The 23,923-nt window shown below is 42.3% G+C and overlaps 1 protein-coding gene across 3 annotated transcripts; it reads right to left on the bottom strand.

The window, feature by feature from the left end:
- Positions 1-537: 537 nt before the first annotated feature.
- On the bottom strand, positions 538-20,441 carry KLHDC1 (kelch domain containing 1). Of its 3 annotated transcripts, XM_085060927.1 has the most exons (14): positions 19,963-20,441; positions 17,517-17,587; positions 16,069-16,186; positions 15,366-15,484; positions 13,858-13,936; positions 12,919-13,002; positions 12,005-12,088; positions 9,833-10,063; positions 7,467-7,525; positions 5,497-5,609; positions 5,010-5,082; positions 2,523-2,607; positions 1,840-1,892; positions 538-1,497 (listed from the first exon to the last, which is right to left on the bottom strand). In XM_085060927.1, exons 1-14 carry the CDS (start codon positions 20,062-20,064, stop codon positions 1,323-1,325), a joined length of 1,446 nt encoding a protein of 481 aa, XP_084917053.1. In that variant the 5' UTR covers positions 20,065-20,441; the 3' UTR covers positions 538-1,322. The 3 variants fall into 3 exon arrangements, with proteins under 3 accessions (XP_084917053.1, XP_084917051.1, XP_084917052.1); XM_085060925.1 differs by lacking the exon at positions 9,833-10,063 and having other exon boundaries at positions 19,963-20,434; XM_085060926.1 differs by lacking the exons at positions 9,833-10,063; positions 17,517-17,587 and having other exon boundaries at positions 19,963-20,036.
- Positions 20,442-23,923: the final 3,482 nt, after the last annotated feature.

Below are 23,923 nucleotides of genomic sequence, written 5' to 3'. Positions count from 1 at the left end.
GGACTCCTGAACCACCCCTAATTAACCTTTGGGACTCCTGAACAACCCCAAAACTAACCTTGGGGTACCCAGACCCCCCAGAATTCACACTGGGGACAGCTGAACAACCCCAAAATTAACCCTGGGGACTCCTGAACCACACCAAATTAACCCTGGAGGCTCCTCAACATGCCAAATTAACATTTGGGGTCCTTGAACAACCCCAAAATTAACATTGGGGGCACCTGAACAATCCCAAATTAACCTTAGGGAGCACCTCAGCTCTCCCAAAATTAACCTCGGGGGCATCTGACCCAAATGCCAAAATCAATCCCAAACCCCTCAAACATTGGCACCTGAGCCCCAGAATCACACCTTGGGGATGTGAGTGGCATCTGAACTCCTCCTCCCCCAAATCAGCACATCAAATTAGGCTGTTAAAATTCCCAGTCAAAAAACTTCCTTTTTGATACAAATTTGCTCCTCTCAGAACCTCTTTTCCCCAAATAATTAATTTTTACGGATTGTAAAAACATCAAAAACTTGTTAAAATGGCTCTTGCTTCAACTCTATAAAATTTTAATGACTGTGCTCCTGTTAACTAAATATTTGAAACAGAAAAATAACCAGTACTACATCTGCTTTTTTTTTTTAAACAATAAATAAGCAACTTTGTTGTTTGTTTTTTTAAACAAGAATGAAATATAAACTTTGCACATCCAAAATACAATATACAACTTATTTCCAAAAGGACTTCCTGATGACAGAAACAGTAAAACTAGGTGATGAACTGAAGTTTTCCTATAGAGATCAGGTGATGTTGCTCATTGCAGCTTTTTCTTCAAGTTCCACAATTCCCTGATGGATTTTCCTACACTTGGAGCGTGAGGTGTGAGCTCCATGGTTTGGCTGGATGGTCAGAGGCTGGTGGGATCAAAATCTGGTGGTGGTGGTGGCAAATTTGTTACCTTTAAGACTGACAAAGTGTGAATGTCCCCAAGACACTGAGTTGAATTTATCTTTTTGGGAAGGCTGACAGGATAAGGCCAAGGAGGATTTTTAGACTTTAAACCATGTTTTATCCAACTGAAATGGATCATGTCCCCTTCCAAAAGAACAACTTGTGTGGGCTGTGTGGTCAACACCACGACAGCAGAGGTGAACAAAACCTAGAAATGAAGTTCTATCAGTTTTCCATAACGCAGGAAACAAAAGATTCCCATAAAAAGGATTTGTTGTCAAACTTCACTTAGAAACGCAGCTTAACACAGAGCTGCTGTGGAACAGCAGCAAAGTTCACTAACAAACCACCCTGAGGTGTCCCAGTGGTTCCCTGCCCTGATTCATGTGGAGTGGAGCTGGTTTTGTCTTTCAGTCTCAGCTTTCCTCTCCTGCCTGTGGCTCATGGCAGCCCAGAAGGTGATTTTCTTCAGCACTTCCTGCAGGAGTTTGGATGGCAAGCAGGGAATTTGGTTCTCCAACAGAGCTACGTTCTTCCCAATGCAGTCAAGACACAGCCTGAGGAAGGAAAATGGGGGGGAAAAAATTGAATAGTTTATATTCTAACAAATGACTCCTAACAAAAGCTGGTGAGGTGCATTAATTACAGGTGTTAATTACAGGTGTTGAGGGTACACGTGCAGGAGGAGTTACACAGCACCAGTGATTCAACTGTGCAGCATCACACACTGAAGGGTCTAGGTATTTCCTGAGGAGGTAATGGGGTATTTAACCCAATTTCTGCAGGAGTGTGGGGCTCAAATAACACTTGGAGCAACCTGGGATAGTGGAAGGTGTCCCTGCCCATGGAACAAGATGGGATTTAATTCCCTCCCAACCCAAACCGTAACTCCAACTCACCTGAGGAGGGAATAAGGCTGAGTCTGAAATATCAGCAAGTCACTGCAGTGACCCTGATCAAGAGAGAAAAAGAACTATTAAAATGGTAAACAGCTTTTCTCAGCAGTAGTGCTGTTTTCTAGATTAATGTCACATTTATTACCATGTGCAGTGATTATACCTCACTGACTATTTATAAGAAATCTGAATTACGAATTCCTTTTTACTGTGTTGGTCAAGAAAGCCTCAGGTGGGGATTCCTCACTGGAATCAGTGGTGTGTAAATTATAATAATTTCCTCAGTGGTGTGTAATTTATAATGGTTTCAGTTACCAATCTGAGCCAAGAGCCAAGGTCTCAATCTGGTGGGTGTTTTTTGGTTTTGTTTGGTTTTTTTTGGTTGGTTGATTTGGGGTTTTTTTGGTGTTTTTTGTTTTTGGTTTTTTTTAGGTTTTTTTTTTTTTAATCTTATATAAAAATATATTTATTAATTTATTTCCCCTGAGAGGTTTTGGACTCCCCATCCCTGGAAGTGTTCCAGGGCAGGTTGGACAGGGCTTGGAGCAACCTGGAATGGTGGAAGGTTGCCCATTGCAAGGGGTGGATTATACAGACTTTGAGGTCCTTTCCAACTCAAACCATTCCATGATTTTATTCCAATTATAATTATCCTAGTGATGGGATTTACTGTTCAGTTTACTGACCGTGTCCATAAAAAGCAAATCATCTTTGCTGCCACCAAACACCATCACTTCTCCCTCCTGTCCAAGGCAGGCTGTGTGCCACAACCTGGGAATAAAACCAGAAATACAGTGAGTGCCCAAGAAACAAGGAGTTGTGTGTTACCAGCAAGACAAAGACATTATTTCAGAGGTAAAAAACAATACCTTAAAATATATTACTTTTTTTGTTTAATAATATAAAAGGAGAGAGCAATGTGACTCCCCACCTCACGAGAGTTATTTTCATACAGACCAATATATTTTGTCATTATTCAACTCTTCTGTACTCTAGTCATATCAACTTGGTCTTATTTACCACCACAGTGGAAAATTTTTAGACAACTTTACAGAGCTTGAAAAATTGAAAAAGCTTTTCCTTTTTCAATTTTCCACTTTCTCTGGCTCACAAGTACAATTCTTGTGGCTCTCAGTACTGACACAGATCCCTGAGTACTTGGATCACCACTTATCCTGCCCCAGTCTTACACTTCCCCCAGAGATCCCTGGGATTATTTTCTGTGAGTCAACAACTTACATCACACCACGTTTGGTGCTGTGCATAGAAAAATACGTGATAAAGACCTCACAGAAGCAAAGCCTGATTTTATAATCTTGCTCTCACAAAGATTCTGCTCCTTCAGCAGCCACACCTTGTGAGATTTATTTTAATTTGATTTTTCTGCTGGGCTATCACCACTGATCATCACAAGATGCTGGACTTTGGAGCTACTGAACCAAAATAAAATGCACCACGGACATTTCATTCAAAAATCAATGTTCCCACTTTCTTAGTCCATTCACATCAGTCCTTAGGATGTTCCTCACCTTTTCCCTTCCTCATACCTGTGGATAGATCTGTCTCTCCCTGATCTGCATTAGAGAAATTCTGGCCTGGGCTTGGTCACGGAGAACACTGGGAAGCCTTTCCTGCCTTGACTCTGCTGACATTCTAGCTTGCAACCTGAGGCTTTTCCTACTGCCTGAGAGTTTCTGTCCTCCCATGGGCTGCTCTAACTTATCACCTAAACATTCTGACAAAGCACGTTATTGAAATCACACAGTGCTCTTCCAGCCACAGTAACAGCATGACATGGGAATGAAAACATTGGGAATCCACGAGTTAAACAGTTTTAACACTATTTTAACCCAGAATGCAAAACGCTGGCTGAAGTACAACTGATGGACAGAAAGAGGAGCAGTGTTTTCTACCAATTCAGAACCACCTGAAAAGGCAATTTTTTAGAAATTACTGAAACTGAAGGTTGAAGAAAATTTCTCTTTACAGAATTTAGGGAGGGAATCGGTTGCAGAAGCATCAGGAAAAGATATTAATGAATTTTATTACAAAATAAGAGAAATATATAAAACCAGTAAACATACATGTATTACTGCCCTGCATTTTAAGTCATAGGAGCAACTGAACTGACTTAGACCTTTTTCAGCTGCAGAGATCCTGCAGTGAATACAATTATGGTGCAAATACTTGACACTTAAATATAGTTCAAGTCAGGTTTTTGGTATGGCTCCTTTCATCCACACTTCCAGGTTTAGCAGACTGAAGAACTGAACAGACCCCTGGCTGCTACTGCTGGGCTGAATTTAAGGACTCCTCGGTCCTTATGTATCATAAAAAGATCACAAAAAGAAAATATCACTTATCATAAAATGTGAGGCTGTGGTCTGCTTTTACTTGGGCTTGAAAGTTTTATTTAATGTGGTCTGCTTTTATTTGGGCTTTGAGTTTGAAGTGGAAGAAAGCAGAGAAGCTGGTTTAGCTGTGGCTGTTGGATTTAAAAGACAGCCCAGAATAGGATAAAACAGGAAGAAAATTAATGGAGGTGAAGGTATTTCAGTAACAGGCAGGAAGCAGACCTGGAGTGGACATATTTGTACTTAAAAGAATGATATAAAATTGTGCTGAGAGTTCCTGGGTGAATGCAGAGAATTAATTCAATGAAAAACTGAGTATTTACTTTCTAATGCAAATCAGCTCAATAGTATTTAACTTATAAACACAGATATGCTTTAAACTCTGTGTTAACACTCAATTTTGCTTTTGAACCCTCAAAGATGCATCAACTTCTTCACTGTTCCTTCCTCCCCTGTTTCCAAAAATGCATCAACATCAATGAGCTTTTATTACTCTCCTTGGTTATTAATTCCTCAAAAGTTTTATGTATTTGTTTACAGAACAATAATTTGGCTACAAAGCATCAGGTTAGTTGGACACCCAAATCCTTCATCACAAAAACATCTTTTCATGCAAACAAGCATCAGTGGTAACACAATTAAATAATACACAAATTTAAAATGATGTATCAGGTATGAAGGCAAATAAGACGTTAAAGCAAAATATTCAATCCCATTGCATTTATATTCTAAAATATTCTTTAAGAATACTGTTCACGAGTTTAAAATGGGTTATTTGTAATGATTAGATTTCAGCACACATGGTTGATGTTTCTGTACCTAGGCCTGCTCTTAGGCAGGTGGGTGAGCTGTTTCCATCCATTGGTTGCAATGCTGTGGATCCAACCATCACCTGCAATGGAAGAACATTCATTAGTGGGGTTTTGGGACAAAGAATTCCCTTTTTTATTCCCACTAACAGCTCTGTGTTGTATTTAGATAGCAGTAACATCACTTCATGATGCTGCATCTTTTCACTCTTTGTAATTTAATGTTGTCACAGAACCCTCACTGCATTGAAATCCAGAATTAAAATACAATTCATCTCTTTTTTATGGATAAATTGAGAAAATCACCCCCTCCCGGTGGATTTATCTATAAAATTATAATTATTTTTATTTCTCTTAAAATTATTTTTGCTAATTTCAGGGTTTTTTTCATGAAAACAAGCTGCCTTTCCTACAAAAGCAACTCCTATAAGACTATCCCCCAGCCTGTCTCTGTGATTTGAAGTGCACAACGGAATGATCATCTGGAAATTACTTACTCAAAGGAACATTATCAGAGCTTAGTCCACCAAAAAGGAAAAGTCTGTCATCCCCTATTGGAGTCAGAGTGTGCCAGGAGCGATCTCTGGGTTTCTCTCCAGTGATATTAATCCTGGGTGAAACAAAGAAACAAAAAAACCCCAAATTTTCAAACAATGCTGAAAATTAACTTGGCAGAAAATTTCAGAGTTTGTCCTAGAACCACCTTGGGTATTTTCCCTGTGAAAAACCACAAAGACTAAATATCCAAATAAACTTCATGTACATGTAGGGAAATAGTTAATTCACATAAAATTTAATGAATCCTGAGGGATTACAGCCTCTCCATTCCTAGGAAAATCCTTTTAAATGACACCAGGACTGTGGCTTTGATCCCAAAGCCACCACCTCTTCAAGCAGCTGGTCACCCAAACTTTGAAATAAATGTAAGTAAAAAGGAGATTTCCTAAGTACAAAACAGATGTAGGTTTATTACTGCTAAAATCTCATGCTATAAAAATGTAATTTGAAATCTGTTTCAGTTGAGCTGCACTGAATTGACTTTTAGTTTGGTTTGCTTGAGAATGAGAATAGTAAAGATCCCAAACAAATAGGATATCCCAAATAACCCAGTTTTGGTTGGTTTTATCACTGCACTTTGTAGCACACACAGAGAGCTCAGCCTGAGCAGTGCAGACACTCAGCTGAATTTCCTTTGTCCCAGTGCAGAAATCCAGGTCCTGACAACCACAACTGGGATTTATTGTCCTTTGTGCCTTTTTCTCTGCACTGAGCCCTGGGTGGGAATGGAAGGATTTCGCTGCTGGGAATTGCTGAATTCTCCATCTGGAAGCAAAGGCTGAAGGATCAGAGATAATGAAACAGGGATTGCAAAACTGCCCTGCTAAATTTGGCATTTGTAGCCAAGTGTGCTTTGCACAACTCTAGGAAAAAAATATCTAAAATTGGCCAAGGGGCAGCCTAGGCTTTGATGGTTAAAAAAAAATATCAAACAGCTACTGGTAAGTGATAAAATTTCAATTTTGGGGCATAAGAAATGATCCCAGTACCAGAAATAATCTAATATTGAATGACAATTTAGTAGAGCTCAAGGAAGGGAAAGCAACTTCTGAGCAGTGGCAGCTAAAATAAATCTTGCAATCTCCTGCTGGACAGTAAGCCTGGGTTAGTGGGTTCATATTCTGCAATTCCTTAAGAAAGCTGTGTAGAGTTGAGTAAGAAAAAAACTTGACTGGCTGGTAAATAAAATCATTATTTACTACTAAATATTTATTAGCTCCTTTTGTGATTGGGAGATGAAATAAATAATGAATGAATATGAACACTTTACCTCCTGTGAGGTGCCAAAAGCAGCAGACACTGTGAAAAGACTCTTTTTTCCCCCCAATATCTTGATTTTTTTTTTTTTTAGTCTTAAATCTTTTTTCAGTCTCTCAAAGACTCTTTGCAGAGGCGCTGCAATAGCTGAATAGAAGATTCCTAAATTTACAATGATCCAAGTCTATACTAAATCATGGATAAATCTTATGAGGTATTCCTGGAGCACAATATAGAAATAAATTGAATTTTAGAAAAGTCTTCATTTTTTAGGATTTCATGGACTTTTATGAAAGAGCCCTTTCCTCAATTTGTGCTGTAATTAGCCCAACTACAGACAGTAAAATCAGCATTCAAAAAGCCATCAAAGCTGGAATTCCATATGGATAAATGTACCTAGCCTGAAAATGAGGGTGTTAAATCACTCCATGCTGTGCTTTAAAAAGCATCATCAATGCTTTGGTGCAGAACAGGAGAAACTTAGTAACCACCAGCAAATTAAACTCAATTGAAATCACAATGTAGCAGCTGTTAAACAGTCCCCAAACCCTCATTCTCCTCTTGGAAAAGCTGCAGGAATAGCTCTGGAACTCTTTAACAATATGTTTCCATCTTCTAAATTCAGTTTTAAGTGTTACAGAGGCAAACCTACCTTCCAGACCAAGTCCAAGTGTCTAAATTCAGGCAGTGCAAATCATTCATTCTGGTTTGCTAAAACAAAGAAATAAAATCCCAGTTGGGTTATTTTAAGCAAACAATCAACAAAGAATTTCAGTGAGGCCTTCCTGGGATAGAATATTCCAATATTCTGAAGAAATCTCTACTCTTGTGCCTTAATATAAATCTGAAATATGTGGCAGATGAAAAGCTCTTCTCCTCACAAAAACCATGCAACTCTCAGGAAAGTGCCTGTCAGGAATATTTCCAGCCATGCAACAGCACTATGGGGCCAATTTTAGCTTTTAATAGTGAAGAACTTGGTGATATTTATCCAGTTCCTGCAAATGTATTTAACTTCCATCCACAGAACTCATGGCAGGGAAATGCAGAAGGTGTTTTACTCTCCTATTGGTGCCTCATGTTATTTTTCTTGCCATTCTGATCAGAAGTTTGTATCCTCCTGTCTGGTCACTACTCCTTGGAGTATCCTGGTAGGTGCTGAACTCAGTGTAATCCCATAAAAAGTCCATTACTGTGCTTTTCTCTTTCCCTTTCACAAAGCAAGGACAAGGTTTTAGGACCCTTTAGCATTTGCCATAAAATAAAATAAAATGGGAAATCATTCCACTTGCTTCTCTGCCTGCAATTTGAGATGGAGAAAGTCTCTGTCTGCCTTGGGGGTGGTGGAGAAGGTGAGAAAGGATTTCTCTGCTTGCCTGGTGGCTGTGATTCCCCTGGGCACTACAACAAACATCTGGGAAGTAGGGAAATGTATCTTGCCTTACCTTCCAACTCCTTTTCTCCCTGGGCAGTCCATAGATCTATTAGAATAAGCCTTTCTCCAGCTTGCAGATCCTCTGAGGCAGAACTAGGCTGAAATTAGTGGTTTTACCCCTGAGAACTCGGCCAGGGGGTCTGAAGGACTTCCAGAGGTGTCCAGCAGAGCTCTGGGAAGTCTCTCAGGGATTTCAGGGAACAGCAAGGTTTTCAGGAATGCTATGGCCTCCTCTGCCCCAGTCCTGCTAACCCTTTGCTGTCCTGGGAAGAGAATGGTCACCAGCATTTTGGGATGACTTTGGAGAGGGCAATAGGGTAAAGAAAAGCAGATTGTGAGGGTTTTGGGGCATTGCCTGAGAGATTTTATCCCTCAAGAGGGTGAATTATAACAACAAAGTGTGGTCCAGCTGACAGCCAGGGGAACTCATCTGTCTTCCATGACAAAGTCTATCCAGTTTCCTGCTCCTTCTGGTGCCTTTGAAGGGGATGAGGACCAAATCATCCAAGCAGAAAGCAAAATGCAGTTGGGATCTTCTGCACACTTGGGGAAAACCCAACAACCTGGCCTCTACAACTGAAAATATTTAGTCATGTTGGAATTACACAATTTGATATGAAGGATATCTTATCAAAGCAAGGGAAGGAAGTTGCTGTTATGCTGAATATTAAGGTTTCAAGAGGATCCTGTTCAAGACCTCCTCGCTGACTTTCCTTTCCTAGGCATTAGGCAGAAGGTGGAGTTCTCAGTTTCCTGGTCCCTGGGAAATCAACGTGTTACAATCTTTACATTCTCACGATTCAACAGCTGGACAGATGCACAATTACAGCAACCTCATTGTGAACTCAAAACACCACCAGCTGGACACTTCTGTCCAAGATTCACTCCTTTACCATGACTTTAACAAATAAAAGCACCTTTCTACCCAAACCCTTCTTTGGGAGGCAGGAAAGCACACAAGCTGTAGGATCATCACTCGCCACACAGTTTCCCTGCAGTTTCTCATGCATTTCTAACTCTTTCCTGCCGTATTTAACCATTCTGCTGACAATCCTAAAATGATTCTTAATTGGCTTAAGAGCACCAAGCCTCCTAAGAGGGTTTGCATTTCCCTTTGAGCTACAAGGGCTCCTGAGCCATTCTGCTTCTCTCTGGCAAGTTCATTTCTTTGCAGCCCAGTGCACATTAAGCAGGAGCTGCGTTGTCTCAGGATTAGCTCTGCAGCACGATGAAAGGCTTTAAGGGTGACATTATTCACAGCTCACTGCTGGGACAGGGAATTCTGCAGCTCTCCCTTCTGGATTTACAATCAAACTGCTATTCCAGCTCCGAGCTCTGCCAAGGGAAGGATTGCAGCTCCATGAATCTTCTGATCTTTGCTGACAGGAGGGGTAACAGGAAATATAAACATGCTTACATTAAGGCACCAGATGTGTGAAGAGCTGCTGCAACGCTTTTGGTTTATTACTTCACTCTCAACATGAAAATTTTCCACTTAAATCAAACATAAGACTTGCATCAACTTCTGGACTAACTCTCCTTCCTTCCCACTTTCTCCCATTCCTGTTTTTCCAGGGGCTTACCTGAAGGAACAGAGTCCACATAACACTTCTGAGCCTGTTTTCAAATGATTCCTGGTACAACTGATTCTCATCATCATCACCATCATCTTCTTTTACCAGTTCTAGCTCCAAGTTTGGAAAAAGGTGCCCTTTCCTCCCAGAAAGATGAATAGGAGAAGCCTCATGACACTTCCTGGCCCTTTCTGGTTCCTTGCAGAGCCTTTTCCCTGGGAAGATTTGTATTATGGTGAACTAGAAGGAGAAGGAGGAGCAGAGCAACCCCGTATTTGCTCCTTAATTTCTGGAGAAAAGCAAAACTTCATCCTTTGGGGAGGAATTACTCCTGGTGTCAGGAAATTTAGTGCTTTTCTGCTGTCTTTAGCTTTCTTGTTTCACGACTTACATTAATTCCTCAAGCCCCACTGAATATTCCCTCACCTTTTTATGTTCCCTTCCATTTATTGCTAGGATAGAAAATGGATCAATAATAATCACCAAGGTGAAAATTACACTTGCTGCTCTCCTACAGAATTAAATACACCTTTCCACAATTTCACTCTTCTCTGACACGCTTTCCCAAGTGGTTTCACTGAAATTTAACAAGCTTTTAAGGAAGCTGAAGAGAAAAAACCTTTTCAGATCAGAGCCTTCTGAATCCTGTAGTCAAACAGAGTTAAACAGAAGCCTGAGGGCAAATCCTCTGAGGACAGATCTTATCATGCAGCAGCACAGTGGGGAAATGACAGGTGAGCTCCAGCTAAATCATAATTTCACTTGCAGAGGCTGCCTGAGTACCCAGCTGGAGTTCCAGAGCAGCTCCAGAGTGCAGCAGCCCTGAGGTGAGCACAACCCTCACTGACAAAACCCTGAGGGAAGGAGGCTTTGGAAGTGCTCAGGAATAAAGGGCAGGGTGGGAGGGTCTGAGCTGCACTTTTACATCTTCACACGTGGGATTTTTCCCTCTCAGGCTCCCTGAGGGAGGAGCAGGATTTGGCTGTGGTCAGCAAGGGTTCAGTTAGGAGCACACAGAGCAAGTCCATGGCAGAGGCACAGGGCTCACTTGGGGCAGGGATAACCCTGACTTTTCAATCTCTTCTCAAATCTCTTTATTTCCATTTGCAAACCCAGTTTGTCCAAACCTATAGATCTGAGTGCAGCTCTCTCTCTCTCTCTCTCAGGCTTGAGCAACAATTCCAGAGATCCTGAATCAAAGCTCACATAATGGCAACAACAAACAGGATCAATTTGGGTTATTTGCTTTTTTTCTCTTCGCTCTGGAAAGGCACTGAAAGAAAACCTTTTCCTGCAGCTGTGGGAGGCAATTCAGCCTGGCCATGGTGTGGTCATTCTGCATTCTGCCCCTGCCTTGGTGTGAGGGGTTGGTTTCTGTCCTTCTCTTTCCTAGAACAGAACTCAGCACTGGAGGCTTTCAAAAGCTTCTTCACTGTTACTTTTTGGAGATAGAAAACATCCAGGCTCATCCTCTAGCTGAGTAGGATTAAAGGCTCTAAATCAGCTGTAGTAAAAAGAGCTAAAAACTTAAATTAAAAATAAAATACAAGAGTGCACAGTAACTTCAACTGGGAGGGTTTTAAACTTGCCTTACAGAATCTCTTCTTATATTAATGCTTCAGCAGAGAAGAACTGAGTAGAAAATCTCCTTTAATTAGCACTGGAGAAATTCAAAGTGTTGCTGAGAGGTTTTAGCATCTCCTTGCTTACCAGTGGTGGCCTCATGGTTTTTAGGTACAAATAATCAGGGGGGTGATGCCTATGATTTTATTTTTTTTAAGTTAAAAAAAGTCAGGAAGAGTTAAAATCACACAGCCACAATCCAGCCCTGAATTAAATATGCACAGATTGCATCCTTTTGCCTATTACCTCTTCCAGACATCTGTATTTCAGTAATTTATGTGCAAAAAATGGCCAAATTAAATTATAAAGCCAACTCAAACCTGTTATTTACCACACAGTCATCTGTGTTTTACCTTTTTTGGGACAATCATTACATATTACAGACAGAAATATTCTTCTTTTGGTAGAGGGTGATGACAAACAGCATCCTGGATTGAGAGTCTTTAACATACAGGTTAGGCCAAAGACATTTGGGATTTTTTTCCTACCACAAAATGAAAAAACAAAAAAATAACCTGCCAGGAAAATAATATGACTGCCAAGAAAATATTTAATTACCAGCACTCGTCCTCCAAAGATGTAACCTTTATTTCCCAGCACAGCACATGTATGAGCTGCTCGAGGCTGAGGTGGATCTCCACCCTGAAAGAACCAAAATAATCTTTCAGAACAACAGCAAATCTCCTGGACAGTTTTATTTTCTGATGTACAAGTCATCAGGAACTGCTGCTAAATCCTCTGGAAATCACATCTTAAAATTTGATGTTACATCCACATGCCAAAACGTCCTCCCTGTGTAAATCAGAACTAAAGCTGGCAAAACTGGTTTTCACTTTGCAATGGTAATTTTTGTTTTTGCACTTGGTTTTATAGGAATTTTAGAACATCTTATAAAGATCATCAAATAGTGTCAGACACTCTTTAAAATATACAAGTTCTTATATAAACTCACCTGGATTTTAGGAACTTTATAGAATATTTTCATCTCAATAAGGCAGACCTGTTATCTGTGACAGGTTATCCATGTTAATTATACAGGACACAATATTCCAAAGGGATGGAACATGGCTGGGAGAGCTGGGAATGTTCCCCTGGAGAAGGGAAGGATCCAGGGAGAGCTCAGAGCTCCTGCCAGGGCCTGAAGGAGCTCCAGGAGAGCTGCAGAGGGACTGGGGACAAGGGCTGGAGGGACAGGACACAGGGAATGGCTTCCCAGTGCCAGAGGGCAGGGAGAGATGGGAGATTGGGAATTGGGAATTCCTGGCTGGGATGGAATTCCCAGAGAAGCTGTGGCTGCCCCTGGATCCCTGGCAGTGTCCAAGGCCAGGTTGGACAGGACTTGGAGCAACCTAGGATTGTGGAAGGTGTCCCTTCAAATGGCTTTTGCCAACATCAATTTCTAGAGCACAGTAATTATTCAAAATGCAGTCAAATCACAATTTTGTCAAGAGATGAGACTGAAAACCACTCACTCGAATGGCTGGTTGAGACCAAGTCTGTGTGGTTGTATCAAAGACATGAACATCATTATGCCATCCCCAGAATATCTGTCCTTCCTAAAAAAAAGAAGAAAGTTAAAAGAAAAACATTTTTTATTTTAAAATCGTTCTGCTTATTGAAGGATACAAACCTGGAAGGGATCTGTCAAAAGAGAAAATAAACTAAAGTGGTTTTAATCTCATTAAAAGATGTGGTAACATTTTTAATAATGATGCACAGCTCAGCTCTGCTTGAAGGTCAGCAGCACCCAGGGATGTTCAGGCTGACAACACCTGAAAGTTGGCTTTGGGCCCAATACCAGACACTGCAGCAGACAGATTTCACCTTCCAAATTTTATTGTAACACACTGAGAAATAAAGATTGTATAAAACTAATTCCTGTGTGTCAGTCTTTAACATTTGATGTCAGGAGCTTCCTGTCAATACTATGATCAGTTATCTTTGTATTAATTGTAAGAAATTACTGTAGGAGAGTATATAATCCATGCATTTTTCTGGAGAATAATTTCAATAAATTAACTAAGAGTGTTTATCAGTTAGGCTTGGGAAGCTGTAAATTCCGTATTGCTACTTCAAAGAAATAAATTCTAAAATTTTCTGGGAGTTTCACCTTTAAAATATGTCTTCAGATTAAAATCCTGCCTTTTTCCTGCTTTGACAGCATTTAATTCATTGCACTCCAAGCCCAGCACTGGGAACTTGAAATATGTGGAACAACCACCACTCCCAATGTGCAATATCTGGAATTTCAAATCTTACAAAGATTACAAATTTCCATTTCTGCTGATGCTATAAATAAAAGGAAAATCAGACAGATTTTCCTACTCATCAAGGGTAGTAAAAAGGATCTTTTTGTTTTTTCCCAATCAGAAAGGACAAATCAGTGGGAATGGAAAGGACAAATCTCTTACCCAAAATGCATCGTGGACATCGAAACAATCACTGAGCTCATTGTGCTTCCTGCAGCCATAACCCCCGAAATAGATCAGCCTGAAACAACAAAATCACCTCACTGAGCTGTTCTGTAAATAAGATTAAAATGGATAAGCTGGAATAATTAGTATTTTGGGTTGCTACTGCACTAGCAATAACATAAACAATGAAAATATTTCATGTTGCAGGTGATGATGCAACCCTTAAGCAGGTGAAGGTCACAGCTACACCCTCAACAAGCCTGAGTGAAACCCACACAAGGAAAGAAATTCCTGACACCTCAAAGGCTCTGTTCCTCTCTCCAAAAGTTTATTATCAGTGCTGTTTTCAGGCAAAAATGGGGAATAACACCCAGGACAGTGAAATGCTCCAATTCCTGCCCTTCCCCAGTGAAATTCCTGTGCTCCTGCTGTATTTATTGGCCTTCTGTGTCCATATTTTGGCAAGAAATGTTCTCAAGGTTTGTCCCACAGACTGCCTGGGACACAAAATTCTCCCTCTGGCTTAAAATGAGATTTTTCAACCAAGAAATACTCAATCTCCCAGTGCAAAGACCATCAGACACCTCCCATCCCAATATTCCAGCCAGGAAAGAGCCATCTGTAAGGAATCTTTTTAAAATGAAAAGGTTCCACTCCATCATCTAAACCAGGTGATTTTCTCAGCATGCAGATGACACAATGCTGTGAATAAATGCATTTAGTTTTGAATAATCTTGTATTACCAGCTAAGCAGTCGTTCCAATATCTGCATTTTCCTCTCTCTAGCAGTTAAATTAGAATTACAAACCCAAGATACAACCCAGGGGCATTGCTGGGTTATGCAAAAAGCTCTTTAGATGTGGAGTCCAGAAACAGAGAAATCATTTCCATTTGATAATGTTCACCATAAATCACATTCTGACTTGTCTGTAGCAGCTTTAATAACAAAGCACTGACATGGCACCTCTGTGTGATCACTTAAGCCTCATTATCCAAACATTTTCCATAATAAACACAAAATCTGGAGTATTTCTGTTTAGCCAAGTCTATTTTCTAAACACACGTAGTTACTTTTACAACATAAATGCCTAGGCTGACTCAGCTCTCAGAAGATAATCACTGAAATGCCTTTGCAACTGCCAGCTGTTAAAATCCTTGAAAACACACTAAATGTATTTATTGCAGGTAATCATTTAACGCTTAAAATAATATTTATACTGATTTTTAATGTGTTAAAACCATAGAATAGATACATAATGACTTTTTGAAGTACAAAACATTCCACAAACTCTCCTTAAACATCCCACCCCTCTCCTAAAGTGGGGTTTTATTTATTTACATTTCAGCTCACACGTGAGGAAACTCTGTTGCAAATTTGTTACAAAATCCCACAGCAGGTCAAGCTAAAAATTAAGAGTTTCCTGCATCCCAAACCTGAGTGCTCTTCACTTTACAGCACTTTTTCTCTACAATTAACACATTTTAAATATTTTTTAATGTCTTACTTGTTCTTGTACACCCAGCAGGAAAGCTTGTCACGTGGTGTGGGAGGTTGACCTTTAAAATTTGTGATTTTTTTCCACCTGTAGGTTCCGGTTTTTGTTCTCAAATTGACATAATACAGCTTGAAAGGGAAAAAAAAAATTACAAAGTTTTCAAGATAAAGCACAAATCACCACCAAAAAGAACAACACACCACCCCCAGGAGTCTGGAAATAAAAAAGAACTGGCAGTGAATTAACAATGCCAAATACACCACAAAAACACAGTTTAAGGGTGAAAATTGGCAGCAAGTTTGATGAGAGGCTCAATTTCCCTGATTTTCTAGTCAGGAGTAAACTCTGATTTTATTTACATTAAATGATAAAACAACTGATTTAATCTACTTTGTTAATTCAGTTTTCAGTTACAATGAAAATTGGTTTCTCTATTTGAACCTTAATTACCACCTGATTATTTAAGAAAGTGAATTGCTATCAAAGAGCAAAAGTAAAAGTAATATTCTGAGATTTCTCTCAATTAAGGTTGTCAAAATATTTTTTAAAAAACCAGCTGGGGAAGCACTGGCATAAAACCAGAAAGCTTTAGAAAAATAATGCTTTTCCTCAAATTTCTTTTTAATTCCAATATAAATATATCAGATAAACAGCAAAGTCAGTATTCTTGCTTATTAAATCAAATGTTATGGGGAAAAAATTACTACAATACCCGATTGCTGTATCCTTTGTCATCAAATCCCCCAAAAATGTAGAGCTTCCCATTGATGCTCGCCCCACAGCTCCCTGACATGGAGGTGGGTAACTCCCCTTCCATCAGGTGCATTGTCCTGCAATTTAAAACAAAATACATTAGGCCACTTCAAATCTGCCAAAATGTAATAATCTCAAGCAGATGTATTTAGAATTTTTAGACTTAAGGGTGAAAATGCAGTTTGGGTCGTTACTAGGATGAGGAACTGCAGCTGAAGTTGGGCTCATGTGGTGGAAGAGAATTTCCAGGTGAATATTGTGTGTTTATAAAGCACCTTGACTTTTCTGAAGGTGAAATTCATATTAAAAGACCTTCAGTAAAGCTGAAATGTTAATTATTCAAAACCTGGAAATACTATTAACTCCAAGAATTCCTGACATGAGAATGTGGCGTTGCTGTGATGTCAGAAATGGAAAACTTGAGGCTCTAAAAAAAAGTTATATTTAATCCAGATCACTTTCCTGACCCCAGTTCCCTGTGAGCACAAACAGCTGCACTGGGACAGGTGAGTTGGGACATCAGGGAAACCAAGGGAGGGTGAGGGGACTTTGGGCAACTCTGTCCCCACAGGAAAGGGACACCAAAGCATGGTCTGTAGGGGGAAAGAAATGGGGGAAAAGAGGGGAAAAGGGGAGGAAAAAGGAGGAAGACTTAGGGGAAAGAAAAAGGAGAAACAGCGGAAAGAAAGGGAGCAAAAGAAAGGGGGCAGGAGGGAAAAATGGGGAAAAGGTGGGGGAGAATGGGGGGAAAGCAAACGAAAGGTGGGGAGAGAGAGAAAAAGGGGAGGAAAGAGAAAAAAGGGGAAGAAAGAAAAAAGGGGGCAGAAAGAAAGAAAGAAAAAAGGGGACAGAGAGGAAGAAAGAAAAAAGGGGGCAGAGAGGAAGAAAGAAAAAAGGGAGAAAAAACAGGAAGAAAGAGAAAAGGGGGAAGGAAGAAAGAAAAACGGTGAAAGGAAAGAAGAAAGGGGGAAAGGAAAAAGGGGAAGGAAAGAAAAAGGGGGAAGTAAAGGAAAAAGGGGAAGTTATAAGTAATTTCTGAGTTGAGCCGTACATGCAACTAGTAACAAAAAATAATGCTTAATTGTAACTAGTTCAAGAGCCCAAGTGCCCAACGTTTATCTGTTCTAACGTAAAAGTTAATGTATGAAGAACTAAGCCAAAATAAACTGCCAAGTAAATGCACCTGTGTTAACAGAGCCTTGAGCCAACCATTTCCAACATTCCCCTGAACACAATAATTATACTTTAGCAATGAATTTGTTTCCTGGAGTTAATTTGCAGCACAAGTCTGTCCTTCCGTGTTTACATGAAACACCTGCAAATTCACATGACATTTGGCTGCCAATGAGTGTCATCTCTGCAAAAATCAGCTTTAGGTGATAATTAAATAGAAATGAAGCCACTTGCCATAGCCCACTGTCCATGTCATAGATCCAGAGCTCATCGCTGGGCAGATAAACTTCATTTTCTTCAATTGACTACAAGGGGAACATGCAAATGTTAAATCAGTTCTGCTTTCCACACCGTACCTCTCAACATGAAATGCCAAGCCATGTTACTTAGCAACACTGAATAATCTTGAAGAAATCATCCACCAGAGCAGAAGTCACACCACAGCGGTGCTGCTGAGATCATAAAACTAATTTATTTTTCATATAAACAACTTAATTCCTCCTTAGGACTGCTCCATAAAGGCACAGATTGACCAACTTAAGTTTTTGCCAAAAAAAGATGCACAACATCAACAAGATTTGAAAGTCCTGAATTAAAACTCATTTTCTTCTGTTGAGGGAGATACTTTTAATCAGGAGGCATTTCCATTGGCATAGTGGGAAAATGTAGAACAAAAAGCAGGATATAAAAAGTGGACTGAAAACACAAAAAGTTACTTGCCGCAGCTGCAGGAAGGGACTTGAAAGACCAAAATGTCAAATATAAAGGAGAAAACTAATTCCTCTGTTGGAAAAAAGGATTTATGAAGACTCCCAAACAGAGGCCATTAAGAAAGAAAAATGATTTGGGAAATAACAACGAGGAAAAACAACAAACAGGAGAAGGAAGCCCAAAAAAATGCAGTACTCATGCTGAGTAAGAACTACAGCATTAATTACTGCCTTGGCACCAGAAAGAAATTAAAGCCTGACAGTGAGTAAGCAGCCAGAGTCAGTAAATAAATAAAAACTGGATCAAAATAAAATCAATGTGAAGAAGTTAAATACAAAACTGAAATTTAATTAACAACAACTCAGTTACCGATATGGATTACTTGCTTTCAAGTGATGTTTTATGATGACTTTCTCCCTCTGAAAGGTGCCAAGCAGGCAGGTACATCCTATTTTTGGTACATTTACTCTGCCAGGCGCCTTTGCTCTGCTGTTACACCCTCCTGGCAGCTTCTGCAACGTGCACAAGTCGACTCAATTTAATCTGGATATGTCAAAGGTCGAGCACTTGCCCCAGAACCAACCCTGAGCAAACACACCGATGCCAAAAATAAAGTTTGCTGGGCAGGAGTCCACCAGCAACACGTGAAAAATGATTTATCTGTGTAAAGGGCTGCTTAAAGAGCAGCAATTTTCATTACATTCTCAACAGATAAATATATAAACAACGAAAAACATTTATAAAGTTTATCTGCTAAAGTCAGTATACATTGTCTGTTTTGATTGTGCCATGAATCTACATTTTTTTATTACAAAACCTTTGAAAACATTGTGGTCATCGGTTCAACCTCAGTTCAACCTCAGTTTTGAAGACCACAGCATAGAAAACTACTAAAGATTACCAGTGATTTAGGGGATATTTAATCATATAGAGTTATTAAGGTGTTTAAATCCAGGAGTCTCCAACTAGAATTCTTTGGTGGAGCAGAGAAGGACAAGTTTTGAACATTTTAAAGTTACCTTAGCCCATGAAAAATAAAGACAGATTATGAAATATGTTTATAGAAATAGTTTCCACCTGATCAAGACCAGGAATTACACCAAACACGAGTATTTTCCATGTTATGTCCAATGTGCCCAGACAGATAAGATGAACAGATAAACTTAAGCAGAAAAACAACAAGCCAAACGAAGTGGATGTATTTAATGCATTATCACTCTTAGCTCTCTTTTGGGCTGAATTCACAGAGCTAAAAGACACAAAGATTTACTTATGAAAGAACCAGAAGCGTTCTTTCAATCAAAAAAAAAAAAAAAAAAAAAAAAAAGAAAGAAATTGTGGGGTTTAGCTTGTTTTTGAGGCGACAACAGTGCTTTCTGCGGGAGGAAAACACACTGTACGCACCGCACAACTACCAATAAATAAAAAACGGGGGGACTCGGCAACAAGAACACGAATTAGAAAAACAGAGCAGAAATTAGAGCCGTTGAGGCTTGAAGGGAGAGGCGCTGAGCGCTCGGAGGGACCAAGGGGACGTTGGAAGGAACGTTGGAAGGAGCCGAGAGCGAATCGCTCCGCCAGCCCTGCCCTTCTCTTCCCTTCCCCACACGTGCTCCGTGACGGAGGCGGGGCAGGAGGGCGCTGACCGCGGACACCCCCGCGCAGGGAAAGGGCCGCGGGACGAGGCGCTCGGAGCAGCCCCGGCCGGATATCCCCGCCCGGTCCCCAGCGCCATCCCCTCAGCGCCATCCCCTCAGTCCCCTCAGTCCCCTCAGCGCCTCCCGCCGCCATTCGAACGGCGCGCGGCCGCCGCAGCCAATCAGCGCCCGCGCCGCGGCCCCGGTTGCCCGCCGAGGGCTGAGGGGCGGCGGGCAGCTCCCCCCGCCCCGCCCGGGGCTCCGCTCCCCGCGCCCGCAGCCCCGTCCCGCCGCCCCTTCCCGGCCGCCCCGCGTCCCCTCGCCCGCCTTACCACGTATCCTCCCCACACGTAGAGAAAGTTCCCGTCCACTACGGCGCAGTGGCCGCTGCGCTCCTCGGCCACGCAGAACTGATCCGCGGGGTCCGCCGCCATCTTGGGGGGGGAGGAAGAGGAGGAGGAGGAGGGAGGAGGAGGAAGCGGCTCGGCTGCCTCAGGGCTCGCGTCCCGCCACCGCCTCCTCCGGCTGAGGCTGCGGCTCCGCCGCCGGTCGCTCCCCTGGGGCGGACGGGAAGCCAGGAGGGTCCAAAGTGTGGGGCGGCACCCGGCGCGGCTCGGGCTGGGCGCGGAGCGCTGCTCTGTCCCCCTGTCCCGGGCAGCAGTGCCGGGCTGAGGCGTGAGGCGGAACAACCGAGCGGGAGGATGTGAATAATGTGCGCGAGGATGTGAATAATGTGCGCGAGAGGAGGAAAGAAGCACCGAGAGCAGGAGAGCTGAACATAAACCACAGGGCAAGAAGGGGAGGAGGAGCTCCGTCCCAACGTGGGATGGGGTTAGAGACTTGGGGCAAGGGCATGGAGTGATTGACAAGGGGGAATGGCTTCAAAGGGACAGAGGGCAGGGTTAGATGGGATGTTGGGATGGAATTCCAGGCTGGGAGGGTGGGGACGCCTTGGTACAGATTCCCAGAGAAGCTGTGGCTGCTCCTGGATCCCTGGAAGTGTCCAAGGCCAGGCTGGACATTGGGCTTGGAGCAGCCTGGGACAGTGGAAGGTGTCCCTGCCATAGCTGGGGTGGCACTGGATGGGATTTAATGTCCCTTCCAATCCAAACCATTCCATGGTTTTATGGATTCTGTGATAAGACAACCACATCAGAACTCCCTGTCTCTCTGGAGGCGAGACAAGCCATGCTCCTGCCAGGAACAGCAGCTATGAAATGGTAGCTGATGTTAATTAAACAGTTGGACAGTTCCAGTTTTTACACTGTTACATCAACAACTGAGTCAGCTCCAGCTGAACTCTGTGTCCAGCTGGAATTAATGGAATTCAAAATAAAATACGTACGGCTCTTCAGAAATAGTGGAGTAGAATTTGTGAGAAATGAGCACTTTAGCACCTTGTAAAAGGGCACCAGAAAGTAATTGTAAAGATTTTATTGTGACTGTAGGACATACACTTCCCCTGTTGGATCTAGGAGGAAAGATGTCAATAATTCCCATTAATAACTGATCACATTAATCACAGAATCTCCTGAATTGGAAGGACCCACAGGGATCATGGAGTCCAACCCCTGGCCCTGCAGAGACACCTCAACAATCCCACCCTGGGCATCCCTGAGAGAGTTGTCCAAACACTCCTGGAACTCTGGCATCCTTAGGAATGTGCCCATTCCTTGGGGAGCCTGGGCAGTGCCCAACACCCTCTGGGGGAGAACCTGTTATAAATGAAGTCATGGAGTTGGCTTTTGTAAAGGGTTATGAGGTATTTGTTATGGTTATTTGTTAATGGTTGTATATATGTTATGGCCACCTGTACAGATTTGTTGGGGCTAACTGATAAATGTTATGGCTACCTCTGTAGATTTGTTGGGGCTAACTGTGTATGTTATGGATACCTCTATAGGTTTGTTATGTCTAATTGTTAATTTGATGTGGCTAACTCAAATGTTATGGTTAAGAAATGGGAGAGCTGGGCAAGCAGCTAAGCTATCAGAAGACCCTAGAAAAGATGAGCCAAGGCGGACTGAAGACAAAGAGCCAACCGGAGCACCTGAAGGAGGTGGGGCTAGGGGGTTATAAAAACTGTATCCCCTAGCCAGAAGGTGTGCCTCTGGCTTCCCCCATCGGTAGCTAAGCACCCAGTGCTGTACTCTCTACTTTGTGGAACAAGAGGGTTTTTTTGTTTTGTCCCCTATTGTCTTTTTTCTTAATAAATGTTTAAAATTTGACAACAGTGAGCTTCGTTTCTCACAAACCTTTTCCTGATATCCAACCTAAACCCTCCCTGTCAGAGCTCCAGGTATCCTTTCACTGGTGACAGAGAGATCAGCACCTGTCCTGAACTCTAAAAATGATGCAACATACTGATGGTGCATTGGGATGGTGGTTAAAATACAGGAGCCAGCATTTGGAAGAGATAAGAAAAACATGGGAAGCAGACAAGCTCTATGTGTAGCTCAGGTGGGGCTGCAATGTGCTGTCTCAGGAGATGTGGTTTTGCTGGTAGAGCAGTGACAGACATGAAAACGAGCTGTTTGTCAGTGTAATGACACAATTCCATGGATCCAGGTAGATGTGCTGGCTGATCCTGGACCACTGGGCTCTCTCCAGCTGCTGAGATGTCCAGCAAAGCCACAGAAGGTGATGGAGACAAAGATCTGGGCAAGGCTTGCAGAACTCCAGACAGATGGCTCAGTGAAACACATGGCTGCAGCTCAACAGAAATACTTTTATATCTCTGGTGGGAGGCTCCAGGCAACCTAAGAGAGCCCCCAAATACAGCAGGACACTGTAGGAGGGTGCTTTACATTCCCTGTTTGGTCATAGCTTTAGAGAAAACTATTTTTGGATAGTGCCCCTCACACATCTCTTCTCCAGGTGCACCTTCCTTCATGTGGCGAGACATGAGCTGAATGGCAAGATCAGGTTTTCTTAGAAGGAGAATAAGCAGTAATTTTAGCAAATGAAGGTACTTATGTAAGAATTGGGCTCATAATTTGCACCTAGCTGCATGCCTGCGATGAGAAATGAATCATATTTCCTGCCAAAATAGCTGAGACCTGTCAGATGGCAGCTCTTTGTCTGAAGAGAGGAGCAGCAGCTTCACCCATGAGCTCACTCCCCGATGAGGAGTGATTATAAATTATGCAGTTGAGAATGGACTACAGAAAATAGCTGACAATTTCTGTCTGTCTTCAAATCCCTGCAGTCTTTCGATCAAACTCTTGCAAGAATTGCTTTGTGAGCCTTCTGTGGAATCAAGCTGTACTTTGAGAGACAGGGATGAGTGTTTGAATGAAATATCAGGTATTTTCCAGCTGGAGATGGAAAACTCCACGATCCTGAAGCTGTGGCTGCCCCTGGATCCCTGGAAATGTCCAAGGGCAGGCTGGACAGGGCTGGGAGTAGCCTGGGATAGTGGAAGGTGTCCCTGCCCATGACAGGAGGTGGAATGAGATGAGTTTTAAGGTCTCTTCCAACTCAAACCATTCTGGGATTCTGTGATTGTGTAAAAACAGCCCTGGAGACTGTCCTGTACTCACAGGACCAATTCACAGCCAGATGTATTTGACGGATGTTTTGTGGCAAGAAAATCTGAAGTGGGAGAGACTCTGGAGTGCTGGAGATGCAGAAAAACCTCTGCTGGGCCTACAGGAAAAGAGGAGGGGGCAGAAGTGTTGTGAGCGGTGATACCTGTAAGGGAACAAAGTAATACCCTGAGTAATTGTGGTCGGTAACTTGTGGCAGCTGCAGCAAGTGTGTTTTATGGAATCACAGAATGGTTTAGGTTGGAAAAGTCCTCTAAGAACACAGAGTCTGCCAAGGCCACCCCTGCCCCATGTCCCCAAGTGCAACATCCACATGGCTTTTAAATCTCTCCGGGGATGAGGACTCCACACCTGCCCTGGGAGCCTGTGCCAGGGCTGGACAACCCTTTCCACGAGGAAATTCCTCCTAATGTCCAACCTGACGCTCCCGACACAACTTGAGGCTGTTCCCTCTCCTCCTGTCCCTGTTCCCTGGAGCACAGCCTGACCCCCCAGCTGTCCCCTCCTGTCAGGAGCTGTGCAGAGCCACAAGGTCCCCCTGAGCCTCCTTTGCTCCAGGCTGAGCTCCTTTCCAGCTCCCTCAGTCTCTCCTGGTGCTCCAAATCCTCCCAGCTCCACTCTCTTCCCTGGACAAGCTCCAGCCCCTCAATGTTTCTCCCCATGAGGGGTCCAGAGCTGCCCTGAGGACTCGCGGTGTCCCAACAGTGCCAGCCTAGGGGACAATCCCTGCCGTGTGGCTGCCCCA

This window comes from Lichenostomus cassidix, chromosome 5, assembly GCF_008360975.1.
Source record: "Lichenostomus cassidix isolate B80296 chromosome 5, HeHo_3.0, whole genome shotgun sequence".
Lineage (NCBI taxonomy): Eukaryota > Metazoa > Chordata > Aves > Passeriformes > Meliphagidae > Lichenostomus > Lichenostomus cassidix.
Note: the sequence above shows the minus strand (reverse complement) of the source record. Positions and strands in the feature narration are given on the sequence as shown.

Coding starts and splice junctions, on each gene's coding strand:
- KLHDC1 (XM_085060927.1), bottom strand. CDS start 20,064: ATGGCGGCGGACCCCGCGGATCAGTTCTGCGTGGCCGAGGAGCGCAGC. Junction 15,485..16,068: donor ACAAAGGATACAGCAATCGG/GTATTGTAGTAA, acceptor TTCCCTTTCAAG/CTGTATTATGTCAATTTGAG. Junction 12,089..12,918: donor GGTCTCAACCAGCCATTCGA/GTGAGTGGTTTT, acceptor TGGTTCTTTCAG/GGTGGAGATCCACCTCAGCC.